This window comes from Hylobates moloch, unplaced genomic scaffold (assembly GCF_009828535.3).
Source record: "Hylobates moloch isolate HMO894 unplaced genomic scaffold, HMol_V3 SCAFFOLD_19, whole genome shotgun sequence".
Taxonomy (NCBI): Eukaryota; Metazoa; Chordata; class Mammalia; order Primates; family Hylobatidae; genus Hylobates; species Hylobates moloch.
In genome coordinates this window covers 34,272,372-34,293,458 of record NW_026652294.1, presented here as the reverse complement: position 1 = coordinate 34,293,458, position 21,087 = coordinate 34,272,372, and the positions used below count along the sequence as shown (strand labels likewise).

General features: G+C 52.4%; 1 protein-coding gene across 4 annotated transcripts in view; it reads right to left on the bottom strand.

Moving 5' to 3' along the window:
• SMG6 (SMG6 nonsense mediated mRNA decay factor) overlaps positions 1–21,087 on the bottom strand; it is a 243,351-nt gene that overhangs the window by 3,321 nt on the left and 218,943 nt on the right. For all 4 annotated transcript variants that reach the window (XM_058430964.1, XM_032138116.2, XM_032138117.2 and 1 more), the window contains 4 exons: positions 18,548–18,694; positions 5,660–5,813; positions 2,289–2,500; positions 1,897–1,978 (listed from right to left, as the gene is read on the bottom strand). In XM_058430964.1, the coding sequence (XP_058286947.1) occupies positions 1,897–1,978; positions 2,289–2,500; positions 5,660–5,813; positions 18,548–18,694 (595 nt within the window). The remainder of the gene's footprint in view (positions 1–1,896; positions 1,979–2,288; positions 2,501–5,659; positions 5,814–18,547; positions 18,695–21,087) is intronic.

Sequence of the window (21,087 nt, the reverse complement as noted above, 5' to 3'; positions counted from 1 at the left end):
GTCAGCCAACCAAGGCCCGACATTGCTGGCAGGGGTCTGCAGGGGTTTCTGTGGATACTTTAAGACATTTTTCACAATAAACATCCTCTGTTTTGACACTGGTAACTTCACTTTGTTAGAAACCAGAGACTGTCATCTTGTCAGGCCCCATCCGCCATAATCCACATGATTTTAAAATTCAACATCGTTTACACATAAACATTTAGTGACGGTTTCTCTGTGAATCTGACAAGTTAATCTGCTAAGAATTCACACTGACAAATGAGGTTTGATTACACCAGCCATTGCTGATGTAATTCTGATAGGGGCGGTCCCCAGGATGGCAATGGGTTCCTGTAGGCTGTTTGGGGTGAAGTCGGGGGTGGGCGGACTGGTAGGGCCAAAGCCAAAATGTGTCCGTTCTGAGAAAGAAAGTTCTGAGGCTGGGGTGGGGCCCAGCAGTCCTGGAACCACACTTCCCAACAAGGCCTTTGGCAATCCTGCCTACCTCTCTCTCAGGAGGTACCCCTCTAGGAAGCTCAGGCTTGCCAGCTCCAGGCAGGGAGGCTGAGAACTGGCTTTCAGCCTGGGGAGGAGTTTGGAGGATTTGGGAGGGAGAGGTTTGTGGGGTTGGTAGTGGTCAGAGAAGAGGACAGGAGGAAGGAGAATGTGAAGGGAGGCAAGGGGCTGTGGTGGGCAGAGGGGAGAGGATGGCCTCGGATGAGGGGATACTCAGAGGCTACAGAACATAAGCTCCTCTGTTTGGCTCAGCCAGGTCTCCTTTTATGACTTTAATGCTCATATCTGGTCCTGAGGGATATGGCATGCAAACCTGGTGGCAGGACAGGACCTCTCTTGAGCAGCAGCTGCGGGCTCGTAACCAGCCCCTAGTAAAGAGACTCATGCAGGAGTGAGGGGCTGTGTCTGTGTGGGGAGAGGATGCAGGAGAGAGTCAACTCCCAGAGCAGCCTGAATGCAAGGGCTAGAAACACAGACAGAAAGGAGAGAGCAGCAGAGATGGAAAGGCAATGACAAGAGACCACTTATAGGTAGACATAAACGAAAAGGTGAGAACTGCCAGCTCTGCAGATGACACAGAGCTGGCAGGTCCTAGGAATTCCTTCCAAATGAAAAAAATGCCAGAATCCTGGGAGCCAGGAGCAGAAAACCCTCGTGTCACTGACCTGTAGGGTGATGCATGAAGGCCAGCTCAGGGTTGAGGGTGAGGTGGTCAAGTGCTTGGGTGAGAACCCCAGAGTGGGGCTTTGGCCCAAAGATGAGATTCTGCTTACCCCAAAAGGTCTTGAAAACCGGGCTAAGGGCTCAGTCCTCAAGCTCTCACTAACCTCCAACTCTAGCCAAAGTGCTACAGCTTGTGACCAAAGAGACCAGGAAGCAAAGCCCACTATTCACTGGGGAAGTGCCTCTGCTCCAGGCCTGAAATAGGGTAAACACTCAGGGGTGAACGGAGAAGGTAGGAAGGTGAGCATGGCCAAGAAAGGGAAGTGTGCCCCAGGGACCCCTGAGGGCTGCCCTCAGAGCTGCAGAGGGCTGGGCTCGGGAGACCATGGCCAGAACCAGCTACAGTGAATCATAAAGACATTCTTGCTGTCAAATGGAACTCACTGAGGACACCCAAGAAAGGAAATGGATGCACGCTGGGTGAAGAACCTTGCGGCCTAGGGCTGGGCTTCCTGGGCTAGGCTCATCTCTAGTTGGCCCAGGGTGCACCTGGCATTCCCTGGGGCTGGGGGAGCCAGGACAGGGAGGTTGGGCCTCAGGCGTGCATCAGCCCTAGCACTGATTCCTTAGACTTCCCAGGCTAGAGTCAGTGGAGCCCTTCTCAGGGGCTGAGGATGGGTAGGATGAGGTAGGGCAGTGGGGATGGAAGATCCCAAGGCAGAGGCAAAGCTGTACCTTTGCTGGCGGGCATGAAGTCCTTAGCCTTGTCTTTGCAGTAGTGGAGGCAGCAGGAGAGGATGAGATCATCGTTGTTACCCTGGAGGAAGACATGTGTGAGAAGCACCACTGGGCAGAAGGGGGCGCCATGTGGAGCAGGAGGGATCCTCTGCCTCTGGGGCCCTGGGCAGGGCCACCTCCCCGATCCCTCCCATGCGTGCCCTGGCCCTGCCTGGCCTGGTCTGACTGTGCTAAGAGCGATTTAGGGGAGAAGGAACTCCCCCACCTGGGCCTCCATGGTGGCTGGCCCTCAGCTGCCCAGGCTGACGGGCCTCCTTCAGCCCTTCCTTCCTGGAGACCTTGTTCTGGAAGCTGGCTGTGGGCTTTCCCTTCCTGCCACGGGGTCTCACCAGCTGGCCAGTGATGTCCTCACTGCGGAAGGCGATGGATTCGAGTTCATTGCCACGGCTGGTCAGGGCTCGCAGGCAAGAGTCCCGACTCTCGAATCGCTGCTCGAGGAACTCGATGGACTTGCGGGCCTTTTCTTGTACCACACGGGCGTAGCCCCCAGCCCGGTGGTCTGTCTCCTGCCCCTTGGCCAGGCCGTCCAGCTCATTGATCACTGATGAGACAGAGCCCCACAAAGTATCAGCCTCAGCAATCAGCTTTTATCCTAGGCCTCTGTCCATTCACTTTCCCAGCCAGCACCTTCCCAGACCAGAAGCCATCCTTCCCCCACAGGAGTCTTCCAGTGAAACTAGGGCAGGAGGAGAGCTTGTGGGGGCAAAAAAGTGTCTCGAACTTAACTAGGGCCGGAGGGAAGCTTGTCGGGGCAAGAAGTGTCTTGAGATTTCACAGGACTCTACTCCCTTTCTGTCTCTTCTCCTGGGCCCTGCCCTCCTCTTGGGAGGAACTTAGAGGAATCTTCTGGAGCTGCTGTATTTAGAGGAAGAAATCTGGTCCCTCTATTGCATTCCTTGGTTACAGGACCAACGTGCAAGGGTCCCTCAGGAGAGTCCAGGGTATGCAGCAGCTCAAGGGAAAGGGAGGCATCCTTCCTCAACTCTTTGGGCCCCCACACACAGCAGTCCAGGAGGGGTAAAGTTCTACCCCCAACCCCACTGGTGGAGTGCAGGGAGGTCACCATGGAGGAAGGGGCAGTCACAGCCTCATTTGCAAGGCCCTGGTATTCCTCAAGACCAGAACCTTGGCACATCTACCTTCTCTGATAGTGCACGTGTGTGTGTGTATGTGTGTGTGTGTGTGTCTGTGTGTGCATGTATGTGTGTCTGTGTGTGTACGTGCGTGTGTGTGTGCGTTGTGTGTGTACGTGTGTATGCGTCTGGGTGTATGTGTATGCGTGTGTGTGTGTGTACATGTGTATGTGTCTGTGTGTGTGTATGTGTGTGTGTGTGTGTGCCTGTCTGCCTGCCTATGTGTCTGGGACATGGCTTCATTTTCTGGTGAAGATTCTTTCCAAAATTCCAGCCAAAAGCCTGAGGTCAAGTGGGAAATATGTGCTCCTCGGGGGCTCTGGGAGAGTTTGGGGTCTGAGGCCTCTCCTTAGCGCAGTGATTCATGGCTCAGGGAGCCGGCGTGAGCATGCTGTTCCATGGTGAGCCTGGCACTCATTGTCTGGGTATTCGGAGACACTTTCTGGAAAGAGCCCATGTGGGAATACACACACACACACAATGCCCATGTTTTCGGCACCCTGAAGCTGCAGTGTCCACACAATGCATGGCTGAGGCTGGGAAGCAGTGGTAGACGGGTGTACGGTACAGCAAACAACATCAAACAGGAAAAACGGGTATTCTATCCCAAAATCTGCTTTCCTGCTTCCAAACTAAACAGGCTTCAAAGAGGAAGCTTGTTTGTGATTCTGCACCAGGCGGGGCTTCTCCACGCTGGGGTCAGGTCTGCGGAGCACAGAGCAGGTTAAAGAGCACCAGAAACAAGAAGGGAAAGCTGGCGGCTTAACCCTTTGCTGCTCTGGGCACAGGGCGTGAGTCCACCAAGGAAAGCATCAGTAAACAGGAGCCCTCCTCTTACAGCCCCTGGGAGAGTCCAGGGGCCTGCCCAGCTAAGGCAGGTCCAGAGAGGCTGGCCTGCATGGCTGCAGCACAACTGTCAGTTCCCAGCACCCTTAGGCGTCGTCTCTTCGTCCTGCATGTATCTGCTGGGTTTTCTCATACGTTTGCTCCCTCCCCACCGAATCCGGATTTCCTTACTAAACCCTAAGCTCCTCAGGGCCAAGGGCTACAGCCCTGCCTTTCACTGGATCTCTCAAGAACAAGGAGACTGAGCCCACAGCCTGGGGTACGATCAGTCCTGGTGACGAAAAACCCTGGTAGCCTGGGACGGCATCTGAGGCACCTTCCGGCTCTTAGGGGGCTCCTGAGATGTCCGCAGCCTCTTTCAGTTGTACCATTTCCTGACCATCTAGCAAAACACTTTCTTTCCCCTGAAAAGCTCCTGGGTAGGAAAGCAGAGAGACATATGACCTGGCAAGGCAGCCCGCCCCAGTGAGGAGAAGGGAAAGCCTGGGACAACGTGATCGTTTTGCTGCCCTGCCTTGGTGACAGAAACTGCTCTACTGTTGAAGAGCAGAAAGCCTTCCCTTAGGTCTAAGGGCCTGGATTTAAGAGGTTCTGGCCAGGCCACATGGGGAGGGGAAGGAAGACGGGGAGGGTGGAGGCAGGGAGGAGGGCTGCTTCAGTGCCAACATTCTCAGGTGGTGCTAACGTGTTTCCCACAACCCCCCAGGGTTCTGCAGCCTCTGCAGGGGCGGATGTTTCCTGCCCTTTGTTTCCACCCCCATCTGGCACTAAGACACTTGGGACTGGGAGGGAAGGCCCATTGGAACATCTTGGCATGGATGTCAAAGGTGGCTTGGCAGGCAGACTGCCAGTCTGGTGGCTTTTCCAGAAGACAAGGCTCTCAAACTTGCTCCAAGTAGCTGCTGAGAAGGGGATGTGCAAACGCCTGGGCCTCTCAATCATCTCCTAGACCCTCTCCCTCCGCAGAGGCCATCAGCTAGATACGAGCCCAGAGCCCAGAGCCCACCCTGAGGCTGACCCACCACAGAGCTCCAAGAACTAAGGGTACCCAGACAGTCCCGTGGAGACGGCCCAGCTGGGCCTCTCTGGCTAGAGGGTGGGAAAGCAAGCTAGCTGGGTCCTGAGATGCTGACCCTGCACCAGCACCAAGGCCCAGACAGTGGTAAGGGCCCAAGTGGTAGGAATCCACAGGCATGAGCCAAGGGCTTGCTCTGGAGGGTTCCTGCTGGCCTAGCCTTAGGGTGACACTGGCCAGAAGAATGCTACCTCGAACCAACAGAATGATCATGAAAAGCTACAAGACAATCAGACCAAAGGCATCTAACCACTTCAAAATCCTCCCAGCCTCCCTGCCAGACCACCCAGCAGCACTGCCGTTATCTGCCAGGGCTGAGTGTTTACCAATAACGGGAACCAGCTTTGCTGTTTTACTGCAAGCTTTATAAGGATAAAAACAAGGGCTGGGCTCATGCAGCCTCTGGTTGCTGGGACACAGGAGTCCATTTGCTCAAGCAGTTTAAGCCATGGATCAGCCATGATAATTTGAACTGCTTTGATTATTAAACAATTTTCTTTGCCCCACGCATTCCCTACTCCCCTGCAAATCCCGTCTTACACACGCACAGCAGGGCTCTGCCTGCCTGGCCCCCAGGCCGTGGGGCGTGTGTGGAGGGGGCTGCTGTGCACGTGCAAGGCTGCTCTGCCCTTCCCGCCTGACTCACCGATGAGGGGCACCACCAGGATGTACTTCCTGCTCTCCAGCAGCTGCGCCAGACTGGCCAGGTGGTCAATGAAGCCGTTAGTGTCTGGTACGAGGAACAAAGGTCTGATTTCGAGCTCCATCTGCCTCATCTGACTGTGGTCCTCCAGGACAGCCTACGGGGACAGAGTGGTGAATGAGCCAGACAGCGAGCAGGCAAGCAGGTGGGTGAGCCAGGGCCCTGACACTACGGTGTGTCAGCATCCTGCCCCTAGGAACCTCTTCCCCTTCAGATTAATAACCAGTCCCTGTCAGGCCTGAGGGATAGGCCCAAGGGCTGAGCACAGCACTGCTGCAATAAAAAGAGATCAAGTGGCCCAGGGAATGGCATGGGTAAAACCCTGCCTAGGGCCGAGAAAGGATCCTGAGGATATTCAAAGTAACAGGTCTCTCAAAGTAAGAAAGACTGGGACAAAAATTCAACAAGGGAGAATTAGGTTCCTTAGATAGGAAAGTGGTTTCACATATATTATCTAGAAAGCCTACAGAGGAGGTACTTTTCAATCTAGACATGAATATGCAAATAGAATCTGTTATTTTAACTTACTTCACTGTGTAGCTAAAAGAAAACAAAACAAAATAAAATATAGCCCGGGCAACATGCTGAAACCCCGTCTCTACAAAAAAAAAATTAGCTGGGTGTGGTGGCACACGCCTGTGGTCCCAGCTACTTGGGAGGCTGACATGGGAGGATTGCCTGAGCCCTGGAGGCGGACGCTGCAGTGAGTTGCGATCGCACCACTGCACTCCACCCTGGGTGACAGAACGAGACCCTGTCTCAAAAAACAAAAACAACAACAACAAACAACGAACAATGAAGTTAAACTCAAACGCTACACAAAAAAGTGATACTGACAGCTAATAACGCGAAATTCTCCTGCAGCAGCAGCCGATGTCCGTGCAATGTGATGAATCAAGACCCAACTCACGTGTCTGCAAAGAGCAACACCCAGGTCGATCACAATGGCCCACCACCTTGCCCTTGACCAACACAGTTTCCTAAACACGGGTCTTTTCTGTTCTACTTCTGCTCCTTTGCCATGAATCTGTACAAGCTACACTATTATTTACTCGACGTTTTTCTTTAAACTGACTTTGTCACTTTTTTTCTTAGCCTCTTCTTCAGCAACCATATCATGGTACTAAGCAACTGACAGCCTAGTCGTATGCTTACTAGTGCAAGCTAAACTGCCAAACAAAAAAGCAGACAAAAGAATAAAAGCAGAAGAGCCTCCTTGGCCCCACTGACCCACCGCCTCCTCTAGCGCCTCTCACCAAGCACGTGGCCCAGCGCTTGCCTTCCCTGTGGACTTTGACGTTTCTCAGGGAAGTTCCCGAGAGATGCACATTTGCGAAAGCCTGATTTTCTTCTCTGACAGCCTTACACGTGTGGCAGTGGCCCTTTGAGACAGGCTCTGGGTATGTCTGTCACTAGAGAACATGGCCACTACTGTACTGCTTCCTCTTCTGGGGACCATGGCCAAGAATCGAACTGGTCTGCTGGCATCTGCCCAGACAGCAGGCTCCCTGAGCAGGGAGGTAGAGGGCACCCACACAAACCTGGCGGGGCCAGGAGGGCAGGTCCCAGCCCTGTCACACCCTCTCATGGCCTTCTGCCACAGAGCAACTTGCAGAGATCCAGATGCAGGCACAGGGCAGGGGAAGTGGACGTGCGTGCCAACCGAGATGGGGCCCACAGTGCTGGTCCTGGCCACCAACAGTCAGTGAGGAGGCTGCTCAGGTTTCACTGACAATGACAGTAAAACTGAAAGGGCATGCCTTCAAATGATGGGGGTGGCTTCTCTGTGACCTGCCAGGGACCTCTCCCTATGAGTAAGTTGTGCTGCCACTGCCACCACAGCTGGTGAAGGCACAGGCTACAGGACGCTGGCAGGCATGAGAAATGCAGCTCAGGGGCCCGCTCTGCTGAAGCCTTCCTACTGATCTCACCTCATGAGAGCAAGGTGCCACTACTGTGGGCTACCTTCCCATGGGACGCGGGGTCACTGACCCTCTGCATAGGGCTGCCACCTAGAGGGTGACGTGCACTCCAACAAACCTGGCTTGGGCATCTTGTAAGAACAGGAAATGGTCCTGCTCAGGCTCAGTAAACCCCTCTGCCCTTTCTCCCCTTGCGGAGGAGCATCAGCACTCTCTTTCCTCATTTCTCAGGCCATGTGCTCTCTGTCTAGCTCTTCTGCTGCCAGACATGCTTTCCTGGTACCGTGGCTCTCAAATCTATCTTTCTGGGTGAGCAGGGACAGAACAAGCATGGCTCAGGGAGACTTGGGAGCAGTGGCAGCTGGAGTGACAGGGGCTGGGGGTCTGGCTCTGCACTGTGCCTCTGCCTCTGCCCCTGTCCCACAAGTCCACTCCAATCTCAGTTCTCCTGCCTTGAGAAGCGACCGTCCAGCCTGGTCTGACTCTATCAAGGAAGTGGAACTGGCTGCATTTTTTTTTACCCTATGTGAACAGTCAGTTCCTAAGCCCTGGTACCATCCTACCTCTATTGCTGGCAATTAGGCAGGAGAGCCCTGAAGCCAGGTGGCCGAGGGATGCTGGGGACAAACTGAGCCTACCTGGTGTTCTGATGGCAGGACAGAAGAAAAATCTAGAAGCGAGGTCCAGAGATGCTCTAACTTCCCCGGGTTCTTAGCTCTGGCTTGCGACTAGAAAGGTGAATAGGCCACAGCCTTTCAGAGGGGGCTTCCCTGGGTGTGGGGTGGGGCCAAGCCCCGTGAGGGTGGTCAGAGCTGTGCTGCCATCATCCGGTCCCAGGGACGCCCGCAGACAACTTCCCTTAACCTGGCTCTGCCCAGTGAGTCACCAAACAACTGCTTCCTGTTCCCCGCATGCCCTCATGGAGTCTCAGGAGATGAGATGAAGCTGCTCCCTCTTCTCCTGGGGTACCAGTGGGCCTCTAGGGCGGTCACACCTGGGTCACAAGACTGGCTCAGTCCCCTTAAAAAGAGCGGCAGGCCGAGGAGGGCTTCGGAGTCCACAGGCACCCTTCTACGGGTGTCTGCATTTCCGGCCCTTTCTGAGTGGTGCTGTGTGTGTGTGTGTGTTTAGCATCTGCCCTCCCAACTTTTCCAGATTTTACCCGTCAGATTCCTGGCAGCTGTGCACGGCGCCTGTGCCGGCCGTCACGTCCCATTCCGATCTCTGGGTCGCACGGTAAGAGGAGGACACAGGATGCGCAGGGAGTGAAAAAGTGATGTCGGTGGGGAGAGTGCCAAGTCCCCACTCGCAGCCATGGGACACTTGGGGAGCACGGGAAGCATGCCGCTGCAGAGTTCAGAGGCCGGTAGTGAGGTTTATTTTTGTTTGTATGAGTAAAAAGCTGCAGAAGCCTCTGGTGGGGGTGAGGGGGGTGCAATCGGAATGCTGTGGTTCAGACAGACTGGCCCTGGCATGGAGTCAAGCGTGCTGACCCGGAAGGAGGGTTCCACAGGAACCTTCTAACGGCAGCTAAGGTTGGGCCACAGTGATCCCTGGATAGTGCACTTGGAACCCAAGCAACGTATGGACACTCTGAATCAGATTGGTGGCAATAAGGACCCAAGTTGGCATAAAATGTGGAAGAGAAAAATAATTCTGTTTCTGGAAGGTGCTAAGTAACCAACTTTCTCCAAGGTATGGGAGTTTCCTGGAGCAAGCTGGCAGAGAACTGGGAAGGAGATCATATACAATAATACCTAAGGAGGAAGCTAACAGGCTTGGGTCTCCAGGGAAAACTTTTGCAGGTTAAGTTCCTTCTCTACGGTGGAGACGATCTTATGATGCTTACCGCTGCAAGCTGAGACACACCATTACAAATAACAGCAATTCAATGAGCTGACACAGGAGGTGTGGCACTTGGAGAGCCTGGATCATGAAGCAGAGCAAGACCAGGAGAGGGCCTTCTGAGGTCTTCCTTCTGCTTAGGGGGTCCCATAGGGGGTGCGGCTGTTTCCTTTCCTCTACAGGGTGAAGAATCATTCATCCCTGAGCCTCTCTGGCCAGAGCAATGTCTTCAACAGAAATTAGAAGCTTTGTAACACAGGAAATTTCCACATTCACCTTATATATGAAAGTACCTAGCAAAGTGCCTGACACATATTAGTAACTCAACAAATGCCAGCTTCCTTTCTTCCTTCCTAACTCTATTTTTTATTTTCTACATATCCAGAGCATAAATATCAGGGGAGAACCACCAGGAAATAGAACTGGGGACGAGGAGAGGTGGAGTAGAGGACTACTGAGTGTTTTTTTGTTTGTTTTGTTTTGAGATGGAGTCTTGCTCTGATGCCTAGGCTGGAGTGTAGTGGTGTGATCTCGGCTCACTGCAATCTCTGCCTCCCGGGTTCAAGTGATTCTCCTGCCTCAGCCTCCCAAGTAGCTGGGATTACAGGCGTGAGCCAACACGCCCGGCTAATTTTTGTATTTTTAGTAGAGATGGGTTTTCACCATGTTGGCCACATTGGTCTCGAACTCCTGACCTCAAGTGATCTGCCCGCCTCGGTCCCCCAAAGTGCTGGGATTACAGGCGTGAGCCACTGTGCCCAGCGTTTCTCTTTTAAAGAGACACGAGTTTCAGGCCAGGCACGGTGGCTCACGCCTATAATCCCAGCACTTTGGGAGGCTGAGGCGGGTGGATCATGAGGTCAGGAGTTCGAGACCAGCCGGGGCAACATCGTGAAACCCCGTCTCTACTAAAAATACAAAAATTAGCTGGACGTGGCGGCTCATGCCTGTAATCCCAGCTACTCGGGAGGCTGAGGCAGGAGAACTGCTTGAACCCAGGCAGTGGAGGTTGCTGTGAGCCGAGATAGTGCCAGTGCACTCCAGCCTAGGCAACACAGCGAGACTCCCTCTCAAAAAAAAAAAAAAAAAAAAAAAAAAGACAGAGTCTCATCCAAGCCTGACCAACATGGTGAAACCCCATCTCTACTAAAAATATAAAAATTAGCCAGGCATGGTGGCACGTGCCTGTAATCCCAGCACTTTGGGAGGCAGAGGTGGGCGGGTCGCTTGAGGTCAGGAGTTTGAGACCAGCATGGACAATATAGTGAAACCCCATCTCTACTAAAACTTAAAAAATCAGCCGGGGATGGTGGCACACACCTGTAACCCCAGCTACTCGGGAGGCTGAGGCAGGAGAATCGCTTGAACCCGGGAGGCAGCGGTTACAGTGAGCCAAGACCATGCCACTGCACTCTAGCCTGGGTGATAAGAGCAAAACTCCATCTCAAAAAAAAAAAAAAAAAAGAGAGAGAGAGAGAGTCTAACTCTGTCACCCAGGCTGGAGTGCAGTGGTGTGATCACAGGTCACTGCAGCCTCAAACTCCCAGGCTCAAGTGATCCTCCCACCTCGGCCTCCCGAGTAGCTGGGACTACAGGTATGTGCCACCACGCCCGGCTACTGATTTCTATTAAAAGACTTATTGTATGTATGTATCTTAACTATGTGGATGTAGATGAAAAATTGGAAATAAAATAAAAATAGGAACAGTGGGTGAGATAAGCACTGGCTGACTGTTCATCTTGGGCCAGCAGAAGCCAATGAGGGCAGATACTAAGCGTGCTAGAAAGGCAGGCAGGGCCGCCAGCAGCATCCTCTGGGAGCAGGAGGAGGAGCATCTTCATTTGGGGTACACTGCTAATGAAAACACTGCTGCTTAGAACCCCTTTTCTGGATGTCCAAACGTACCACAGAGCTTAATATATTCTTGCACTCTTTTTAAAAATGATAACTATGGCAATTTGTTTGCTATTTCTTACTGTTTTAGGAGGACTGATCTTATTTTCAAACTAGACTGTCAAGTGCTCCAGGAGAACTGCCTACTTTTCTTGCCGTTTCCGTTGTCACACCTCACATACCGCCTGTTGTATCACAGGACTTCAGGGGACAGTGGGCTCAGTCACTGGCTCTCAGAGCTGAAGGGCACTTAATGATAATCTGATTGAATTTTAACTGATAACTTGATCTAAAAAGCCAAAGAAGCAGGCAGGCCCTTTCCTGATGGAGAGGGAGGGGCAGGGCTAAGCATGACACCTCTGAGCCTGCTCCGAGCAGCAGCCTGAGGGCGTTTCCGACAGTGGCCTGGCCACTCTGTGGGAAGCCAGGCCCCCAGTGGATGGTGCTGGAGCAAAAGCTAGGGCCCAGCACTCAGGTTTTGGGGAGGCTGGAGCGGGTCTGGGTGGGAAGGGCGGATGCCCGCTCCACAGGCTGATGTGCTTTCCTGCCTTGACGTGAACGTGCCCCTGGCCTGGTGCTGTGCTGGCTCCCACCCTGTCTCCGACAGCCAGGAGCCAGGCCAGAGTGTCTGCCTTCCGCCAGCTTCCATACAGGTGTGGGGGGCTCTGTGCATACCCCATTGTTCCACAACAGCCCCCCCTAGCTGGGTGGCAGTATGAATGGACGGCAGCTAAATTTAGAGTGGAACTCCTGGGGCCACCACAAAAGAGGGACTACATCTTCAGGAGGGCGGGTGGGCGGGAAAGGGACAGGGGAGAGAAGCTATTTTGAGAACACATGTCATTGCTGGCCACAGAGCAAGACTGTGGCCATAATGCTGAGGGAAACAATAGATGTGGCCAGAGGAAGAGCCTGTTATGTTTCAGGTGGGATGTTTGCAACTGCTCAGGAAACCTGACCCCGCCCGACAGCAGCACAAATCACAGCAAAGCCTCAGAGAGGCAGTGAGGAAGCGGGGGATTCACAGGGCCAGGGCCAGCATGAGGTGCCAAGAGGCCACGCCTCATGCCTGGAGGAGCATTTTCAGTGACTGCTTTGCCCTGGGGGTTTGGTTAGGAATCAAACACTTCTGACCAACTTCCCAAACCATGTACCCTGCCCTGGTCTCTGAACAATTCCAAATGGCAATGGGAACGAAAAGAACTCAGGAGAAAAGCAGCAAGGTGGGCAGAACCAACAGGAGGAGCTGTCTCAGGCAACAAGACAGAGCGTGGGCTGAGCCGGAGAGTGTGGCCTCAAAGCCCTGGGTGGGCGGACTTGGCGCCCCCAGCATCCAGGGGCCTGCCTGGGCGCTGCAGCTCCAGCTGCATGGGCTCTGAGAGCTCCCCACACCCCTTTTCTGACCTCCAGTCGGCCCCACTCACCAGCCTCTGTGCAACGCCGGAAGCAGGGAGGGACAGGCTGCAGAGGGAGACCAGGCCTCACCTCCCCCATGCTCACAGAAGAGCTTAGGCCCAGGGGTCTAGGTAAGAGCAGGGAAGTGGGGGTGTGGTTACAGCCCCAGATCTCACTTGGACTTTACAGCTATCCTGGGGGCCAGGAGGATTTTTTTCAACCCCATCTTCATATCCCCTTCCCCAAACATGTGTGGTTCCTGTTTTGCTACATCTGTGAAAGGCGCTGGGAACTGGGGACTTGCCTTACACCTCTCGGTTAACACCCTGGAGACTGATGGAGTTCAGAGCAGTGTAATTTACAGCCCATCCCTCCAATCTTAATTCACTCGATGCTCCTTTCTTCCTTATTGTATTAGTGTGACCCAGGTACCTGCCAACAATAATGGCCTCTCCAGCTAGGAGCCTCTCCCCCACTCCCAGGACAATTTATACCTTTTCCTTGGATTTTCCCCCCTTAAATTAAACAAAAAGAGGAAAAATAAGAAAAGGTTAGCATGGGTTTGGAGCACTGAAGCCCCCGTGGTTCTGGGCAGGAAGCCAATGGCCTGAGGGCACACATGTGTGCGCTCTCCCAGAAGGGCCTTCACCGGCCCTGTTTTACAGCCACCTCGGCACAGACTCCAGGGTTCACGCATATGGCCAGACAGATGTGTCTGGCTTACGTTCAAGGCTGGAAAATGAAGAATTATGGAAGTGAAGGGCCCCGGGCATTAAAGAGGGGGGGGAAGGGAAGGGGCGAATTTTTCCTCTGCTGAGAAATCCTCTTGTGGCTGTGAGGCTGGAGGAAGGAGGCTGACAGGAGGCAGGGCCGCCAGCTTGGTGCATGTGGGGCCTGTTCTTAAAGGGGCCACAGCAACCCCAGCTCCAGCTGGCCCGCAGCAGGCCTTCCATGCTTAGGTCTAAGCAGTCTCCTCAGAAGGAGCTGATCGGGAGAACAGGCAGCCTGGACAGGGCCCACCAGGGGCACGGGAAGTCAAGCGTTGGAGGAGACCTCCAATTCTGAAGGTGCTGCTGGTCGCTGGAGAGGCAAAGCTAAACACCAAGCTCCAGAAGGGGATGGATCCTGGCAGCATGTGCTCCCTCGGCATCCTGGACATCCGTTTTGTATGGATGCTCATTCACACTTCAAATCACTTGTCAAGGACTCTACCACATTGTACCATTGTACACTCTGGAATGTGATCAGTTCTGTGTCCCCCAGACACTAGCCTAGTAAATGCTCAATACCAAACTGAGCTGAAGACATGCCTCCCGATTCCAGGGAGTTCACAGTACCATGTGGGAAACAAGTCCAGAAATAACTGTAACATGAGACATGACAGCAGGTCCACAAATGAAGTCTGATGAGTGTCACAGGAACACTAAGCAGAGGGAGACGGATTCCTCCTGGTGGAGACCAGAGGTGGCTTCACTGGGGAGGTGGAGTTTCATCTGGGGATTGAAGGAGGAATAGAATTTCGACAGGTAACAAGACATATGGAGCAGAAAAAGGGCACTCTGCTTTGAGGGACAGCATGAACAAAAACCTGAGTGGAAAAGGGCAGAGCATGTCTAGGGAGTGGAAAGGAAGGTTAGTGTCACTTCCAGGCAGGAGGGCCTTAGTGTCTGGACAGGCATTTTACATGCACTGTGATTCATTCTGAGGCCTCATAGCAGCTCTAATGTTGGTGCTTTTACCACTTTCACTAAAAAAGTGTTTAAGAGATGGGGTTTTGCTATGATGCAGTGGCTATTCACAGGCATGACCACTGCACACCGTAGCCTTGTACTCCTGGGCTCAAGCTATCATCCAACCTCAGCCTCCTGAGTAGTTGGAACCATAGGCACGTGCCTACTGTGTCTGGCATGCTTTCATTATATAGATGAGGAAACAGGCTCAGAAAAGTTAAATAATTTGCCCAATGTCATATAGCTAGTAAGGGTTCATGAGGGATGGAGTAGTGGGAGAAGAGGCTGGAAAAACAGACTGGGAACAGATCAAAAAGCCTTAAATGCCAATAATGGGGAATTAGACTTTATTTTACTAGCCAAGCAAAGGCCTGATGATTTCTGAGCAGGGGAGTAGCTCTTTCAGGAAGAGAATGATGGAGGCAGTGCAGTGAACAGGAGCCTGGTGTGCCACAAACTCCAGGAGGTGCCACTCACAGAGACAAGGCAAATGGCACCTTCTGGGGCTGTGCAACGCAGGGGCCTTGACTGCTATACTCTAAGCAACTACTTGACCTAGAATAATAGTAGTGGCAATGGAAACAGAGAGGAGAAGAGGGAATAAATGTGTGAATAAATAGTATTTAATATGAAATTAGATACTAAGGGTTAAAAGCCAGAGTGGAATTTAAGATGATGCTCTAGTTGCTACTATTATTGTCACTGAATACTTTTTTTTTTTTGAGACAGGGTCTCGCCTAGGGCTAAAGTGTAATGGCTCAATCTTGGCTCACTGCAACCTCCACCTTCTGGGTTGAAGTGATTCTCTTGCCTCAGCCTCCTGAGTAGATGGGATTACAGGCACCCGCCACCATGCCCAGCTAATTTTTGTATTTTTAGTAGAGATGAGGTTTCACCATGTTGGCCAGGCTGGTCTTGAACTCCTGACCTCAAGTGATCTGCCAGCCTCAGCCGTCCAAAGTGCTGGGATTACAGGCATAAGCCACCGCACCCAGCCACTGAATACATATCTGCTGAGCACTAACTCAGCTTGCTGAGACTAAGGAGTAAAAGGAAGGAGGAGACCAAAAATAGAATGGTGGTGAGGAAGCCCAGGAGGGTGGTCTGGTGAACAGAGAGAAGACAAGGGGTCATTCACTGATGCTAAAGTGAAGCTGAAGGAAGGTGGCTTTAGGGCCCAAAGACAAAGGGAGGTCAACTATGACACAGACTGAAATTTGATAAAGATAGGTCATCGGTGATTTTTCTTTTTAAGATAGAGTCTTGCTCTGTTGCCCAGGAGTGCAGTGGCACAATCTTGGCTCACTGCAACCTCCGCCTCCTGGGTTCAAGAGATTCTCCTGCCTCAGCCTCCCGAGTAGCTGGGACTACAGGCACCCGCCACCACACCCGGCTAACTTTTGTATTTTTAGTAGAGATGGGGTTTCACCATGTTGGCCAGGCTGGTCTCGAACTCCTGACCTCAAATGATCCACCCACCGTGGCCTCCCAAAGTGTTGGCATTACAGGCGTGGGCCACCGTGCCTGGCCATATTGGTGATTTTTGACACAACAGTTTCCATAACTGCTGGGTTGAGAGTCAAGAAATGATGGTAGAAACAGAACTTCTGGGAAAACAGATGGTAAGGAAGAGCAAGAAAAGAAGCATGAGGGCACTTCGGGAGGCCGTGGCGGGCAGATCACGAAGTCAAGAGATCGAGACCATCCTGGCTAACATGGTGAAACTTGGTCTCTATGAAAAATACAAAAAATTAGCTGGGCGTGGTGGTGCACGCCTGTAATCCCAGCTACTCGGGAGGCTGAGGCAGGAGGATCACTTGAACCTGGGAGGTGGAGGTTGCAGTGAGCTGAGATCAAGACAGCGAGACTCCATCTCAAAAAAAAAAAAAAAACTAAAAGAAGCATGAGGATAAAGTTGTTTTGAGGGTCATGCACAAGTTTACATGTAGACCCACAGCAGGGCTGGGGAGGCAGCCACACAACAATGGATGATGCTGGTAGAGGTATTACACACTGATTCCAATGGCAGCAGGGACGTGAATCTGTCTAAAGAATGACGGAGGCCGGGCGCAGTGGCTCATGCCTGTAATCCCAGCACTTTGGGAGGCCAAGGTGGGCAGATCACCTGAGGTCAGCCTGGTTTTTGTTTGAGACCAGCCTGGCCAATGTGGTGAAACCCCATTTCTACTAAAAATACAAAAATTAGCTGGGTATGGTGGCAGGCGCCTGTAATCCCAGCTACTTGGGAGGCTGAGACAGGAGAATCGTTTCAACCCGGGCGGCAGAGGTTGCAGTGAGCTGAGATTGCGCCACTACACTCCAGCCTGGGCAACAGGGCAAGACTCCATCTCAAAACAAAACAAAACAAAAGAATGATGGATCTTGGCTAGTGTGATGGCTCATGCCTGTAATCCCAGCACTTTGGGAGGCAGAGGCGGACAGATCACCTGAGGTCAGGTGTTCAAGACTGGCCTGGCACACACGGCAAAACCCTGTCTTTATTAAAAACACAAAATTAGCTGGGCATGGTGGCAGGCATCTGTAATTCCAGCTACTCTGGAGGCTGAGGCAAGAGAATCGCTGGAATCAGGGAGGTGGAGGTTGGAGTGAGCCGAGATCATACCACTGGACTCCAGCCTGGGTAACAGAGCAAGACTCTGTCTCAAAAAAAAAAAAAAAAAAGACGGATCTCGATTGGTATTTATTCCTCTTCCCTGGTCAGGGTGACTGGACAAATATCAGACAAAGGTGGCCATTTATGGAGCACATACTAAGTGCCATGCACTATGCTAAGTGCTTTCCATACACTATCTCATGTAGGCCTCACAGTGACTCTGAGAGATAGGTGCTATTAGCACTTTTTTCTTTTTTTTTTTCTTTTTTCTTTTTTGAGATGGAGTCTCACCCTGTAGCCCAGGCTGGAGTACAATGGTGCGATCTTGGCTCACTGCAACCTCCGCCTCCCGGGTTCAAGCAATTCTCTTGCCTCAGCCTCCTGAGTAGCTGGGATTACAGGTGTGCACCACCATGCCCAGCTAATTTTTTGTATTTTTAGTAGAGACAGGGTTTCACCGTGTTAGCCAGGACGGTCTCAATCTCCTGACCTCATGATCCGCCCGCCTCAGCCTCCCAAAGTGCTGGGATTACAGGCGTGAGCCACCGTGCCTGGCCAGCACTTTCATTTAACAGATGAGGAAACAGGCTCTGAGAAGCTGAATGATTTGCCCTATGTTACAAAGCTATTTAGGCGGCACGGCCTAGACTGTCATTGGGTCTGCCTGATCACATGCATCAAACCCTATGCCAAAGGAGAGGGAAATGGGCATCCTTAAAGAGGCGGAGCGGGTGGCTTGACGCTTCCCTATGCACACGGTTCACCTTTAAACGGGGAGCAGGACTGCCTCTTTCCTGTCTGCCCCTAGCCGTAGAGGATGGGAAATGGCCTCACAGCACAAGGGAACAGACCTAGGAAGGCCAGGAAGAAACACTTGCTGGGGGTGAAGGCACAGGCCCATGAGAGGGCTGATGGGGATCAAAGTCCCTGTGTGGAGATTAAGTAGTTTGTCTCTGCAAGGGTGTAGGGAGTATCTTGTCCAGAGGGGTCTTCCATTTCACTGGGAATCCAGGTAAGCAGACTGTGGCCATGACATCCTCTCCCTGAGAATAGGTGTTTTGAACTGAGAATCCACAGCCTCTCCAGGAGTATCTGGATAAGGCTCAGGGAAACTCTGAAACCCCCTGAAATTGTGTGAAAGGTCATGTATGTGTGGTGTGCATTTGTAGATTCTCACTGGGGAAGCAGCTTTTCTCAGATTCTCTGAGAAGACCCTACCCCTGCCTTGGAGCCCAGGATCAGGGAGACTCTAGGCACCAAACCTGCTACCAGAATTGAGTGGTAGAGTGAAAACAGGGGTAGAGCTAGAGAGAACATCGCAGGACTGACTCTTCCTTAGTGTCCTGCCCAGCTCTGCTCTCTGCCCACACCCTCTCATGCCCTAGACAGCAACCCCCATAGTGGGAACCACGCTCCCCAGGCCGACTTCACCTGGATCTTTTCCTGGCGACGCTGCTGCTCAGCTATCTTCCTGGCCAGAGCCAGCTTCTTGGCCCGAAGTTCCCTGATGTCATCCTCGCCCCCGCTGCCTTCAGCCTCTGAATCTTCCTCAAAGTCTTCAATCACCACATCCTCCTCCTTTGGGTGGTGGAGCCGACCGGGACAAAGAGGAGACAGTTAGCTGGGCCCATGGCACTTACTGAACCCGACACTGCCCTTGTGGCCCCTCACCCATGCAGACTGGGGCCATCCCTTGCAAAGGGTCCCCTGGTGTGTGCTTCCCTCTGCTCAGGCAAAGGGAGGTTGACAAAAGCTGTCACTCTTTCCCCGGAGCTGCTCTCTTTTATACTCTTCCCTCAGAGAGTTACACCATAAATCACTTGCAATCACACATATATACCTGCGTGGTTTACTCACACTCTGTATTCTTCCTGGTACACACTCACAAAGTCAAACTTTAGGCCTATTTTCATTCTGAAGTCACCAATGATTCAAGAGGGAAACAAGAGAGATTTAAACCACCCAATTTAAATCTAATTCATGCTAACGATCTGATAGGAATCAGCTCTGGCCAACAGCTGGGAATTAGGCGTGGAAGTTCCCTTGCCGCAGACAGCATCAGAGACAGATGTTGCAGCTCAGCAGACCTTGCCCTGGTTTCTTTTTAAGACTCCAGCCTGGTGGTGTGAGGACTGCTGGGCCCCTTTACAGGAATTCACACGACATGACTTTGCTCAGCTGCCCTCCAGGGCCTGGGCAGGGTAGGAGGTGGCTGGCTGGCTTAAGGAGCCTCCTGCCAGGCTGGTGGCACATTCCCCAAGGATGGCACCTCCCTACTTGCAGCCTCAGCTCTTAGCAGCCATCACTCCCTGGGTGGTCCCAGTCTCCATTCCTTGCTTTCTTACTTTTGGCCTTGGTCAACAGAGAACATGCAGCTGCCCAAGATAGCTTCCTTTGAGGGACAGGGTTAGCATGGGTACACAGGGAATAATTTAGTAGAAGGTTCCTGTTTCTAACTGGATTATAATAATGACAGTGATGACAACAGCTATCACTTGCTGAGTGCTTATTATTGGCCAGGTACTGGGCTAAGCATTTTTCATGTATTAACTCAGTTAATCCTCACAACAGCCTGTGAGATAAGATAGGTGCTATCACCATCCCTATCTTATAAATGAACAAACTGAGGTTTAGAAGTCAACATCTTGCTCAGGGTCACATAGCTAGTAAAGGCAGAGCAGAGATTCAAGCCCAAGTGAATCTGACTCCAAAGTTTATGCTCTTACCAATACTAATAGCCAAGCCACCCTGAATCTAGACCATAAGCTCAGATCCAGCCCTTAGTGGCTCAGCAGCGTTAGGCCTGCTGTAAGCCCACCCTAGACCTGTTCAGTACAGACTGCTCTCTTCTCTAACTGTCCAGCTCAAGGTAATATACAGATGGAGTCTCTTGACTGAAAGGGATTACTCAAGTGGGTGGCTGGGTAGATGACGGGGGTATATTTTGTCTTGTGAGCAGAATCTAGGGGTGTTTTGGTAGGATCCCTAAGCGACTAAACTGTGTTCTATTCACAAAGAACTACGTCTGAAGAAACATCTTTCCCTACCTCTCCCAATCTGCTGAAGTGATTCCGTTTTGCAGTTTGGGGAGAGATGAGATCTGAGGATGGGGCCAGAACTGTCACTATCCTAAGAGATGTCAGGGGTCTGGGACGCTGTCCACAGTCACCATTCATCTGACACAGGCATGCTATAGTGTCACAGCGCTCACCTCCAGAGAGGCCCAGGCCGTGGAAAGAAGGAAAACTCTGCACATTCACTTCCTTGTTCATGAGGTTAACCCAGACTGCAGTGAGTGGGACAGAATGCCTGCCTAGCCCATGGGGGAACACTGCCTCTGCCTGCTCTCACTAGGGATCTACAAGGTTATCACGGGGCTTGAAGTGCGCTTGACTGAGGTCAAAAGAGGGTCAGAGAAGCTTGTCTGAGGTTCGCTCAGCTCTCACAGTAAACGAGGAAGTGCAAGGTTATGAAATGACACAGACCAGGGTGAGCAGAGTTTCCCAGAGACCACTAACATGAAGGAGCCCAGGAGACTCGTGGGAAAAGGAAGAAGTGGGCAGCCTGGTGTGGGTCACAACCTTTGTCTGGTCAATAAGCCTTAGAGCGAGAAAAAAAAGTGTGGCACTACCAAGATATGGGACCAGAGAACTCATCTGTTCCTTGTGAGGGCAGAGAAGGCCTTCTCTGGCTTTGATGCTGTGGCCCTCTCTGGGCCTCACTTGCCTCACTGTATTTGGGACTGCAGGCTCCACTGGCCAGGAGGCATCTTTGGGCAAGCCTGGAAGCTAACCTGGCTCTGCCCTCAGCCTTAAAGTGAGGGTGAGAGAGCTGATGGAGGCACTGCCCCACCTGTGCTTCCCCACACAGTGCCCAGGGCTTGGGTGGCACTGCTCTGCCCTGCCTGAAGCCTGGACACCCTGCCAGCTTTAGCAAGCCTGCTGTCCCCTCCCATGCTAACAGCTCATTCT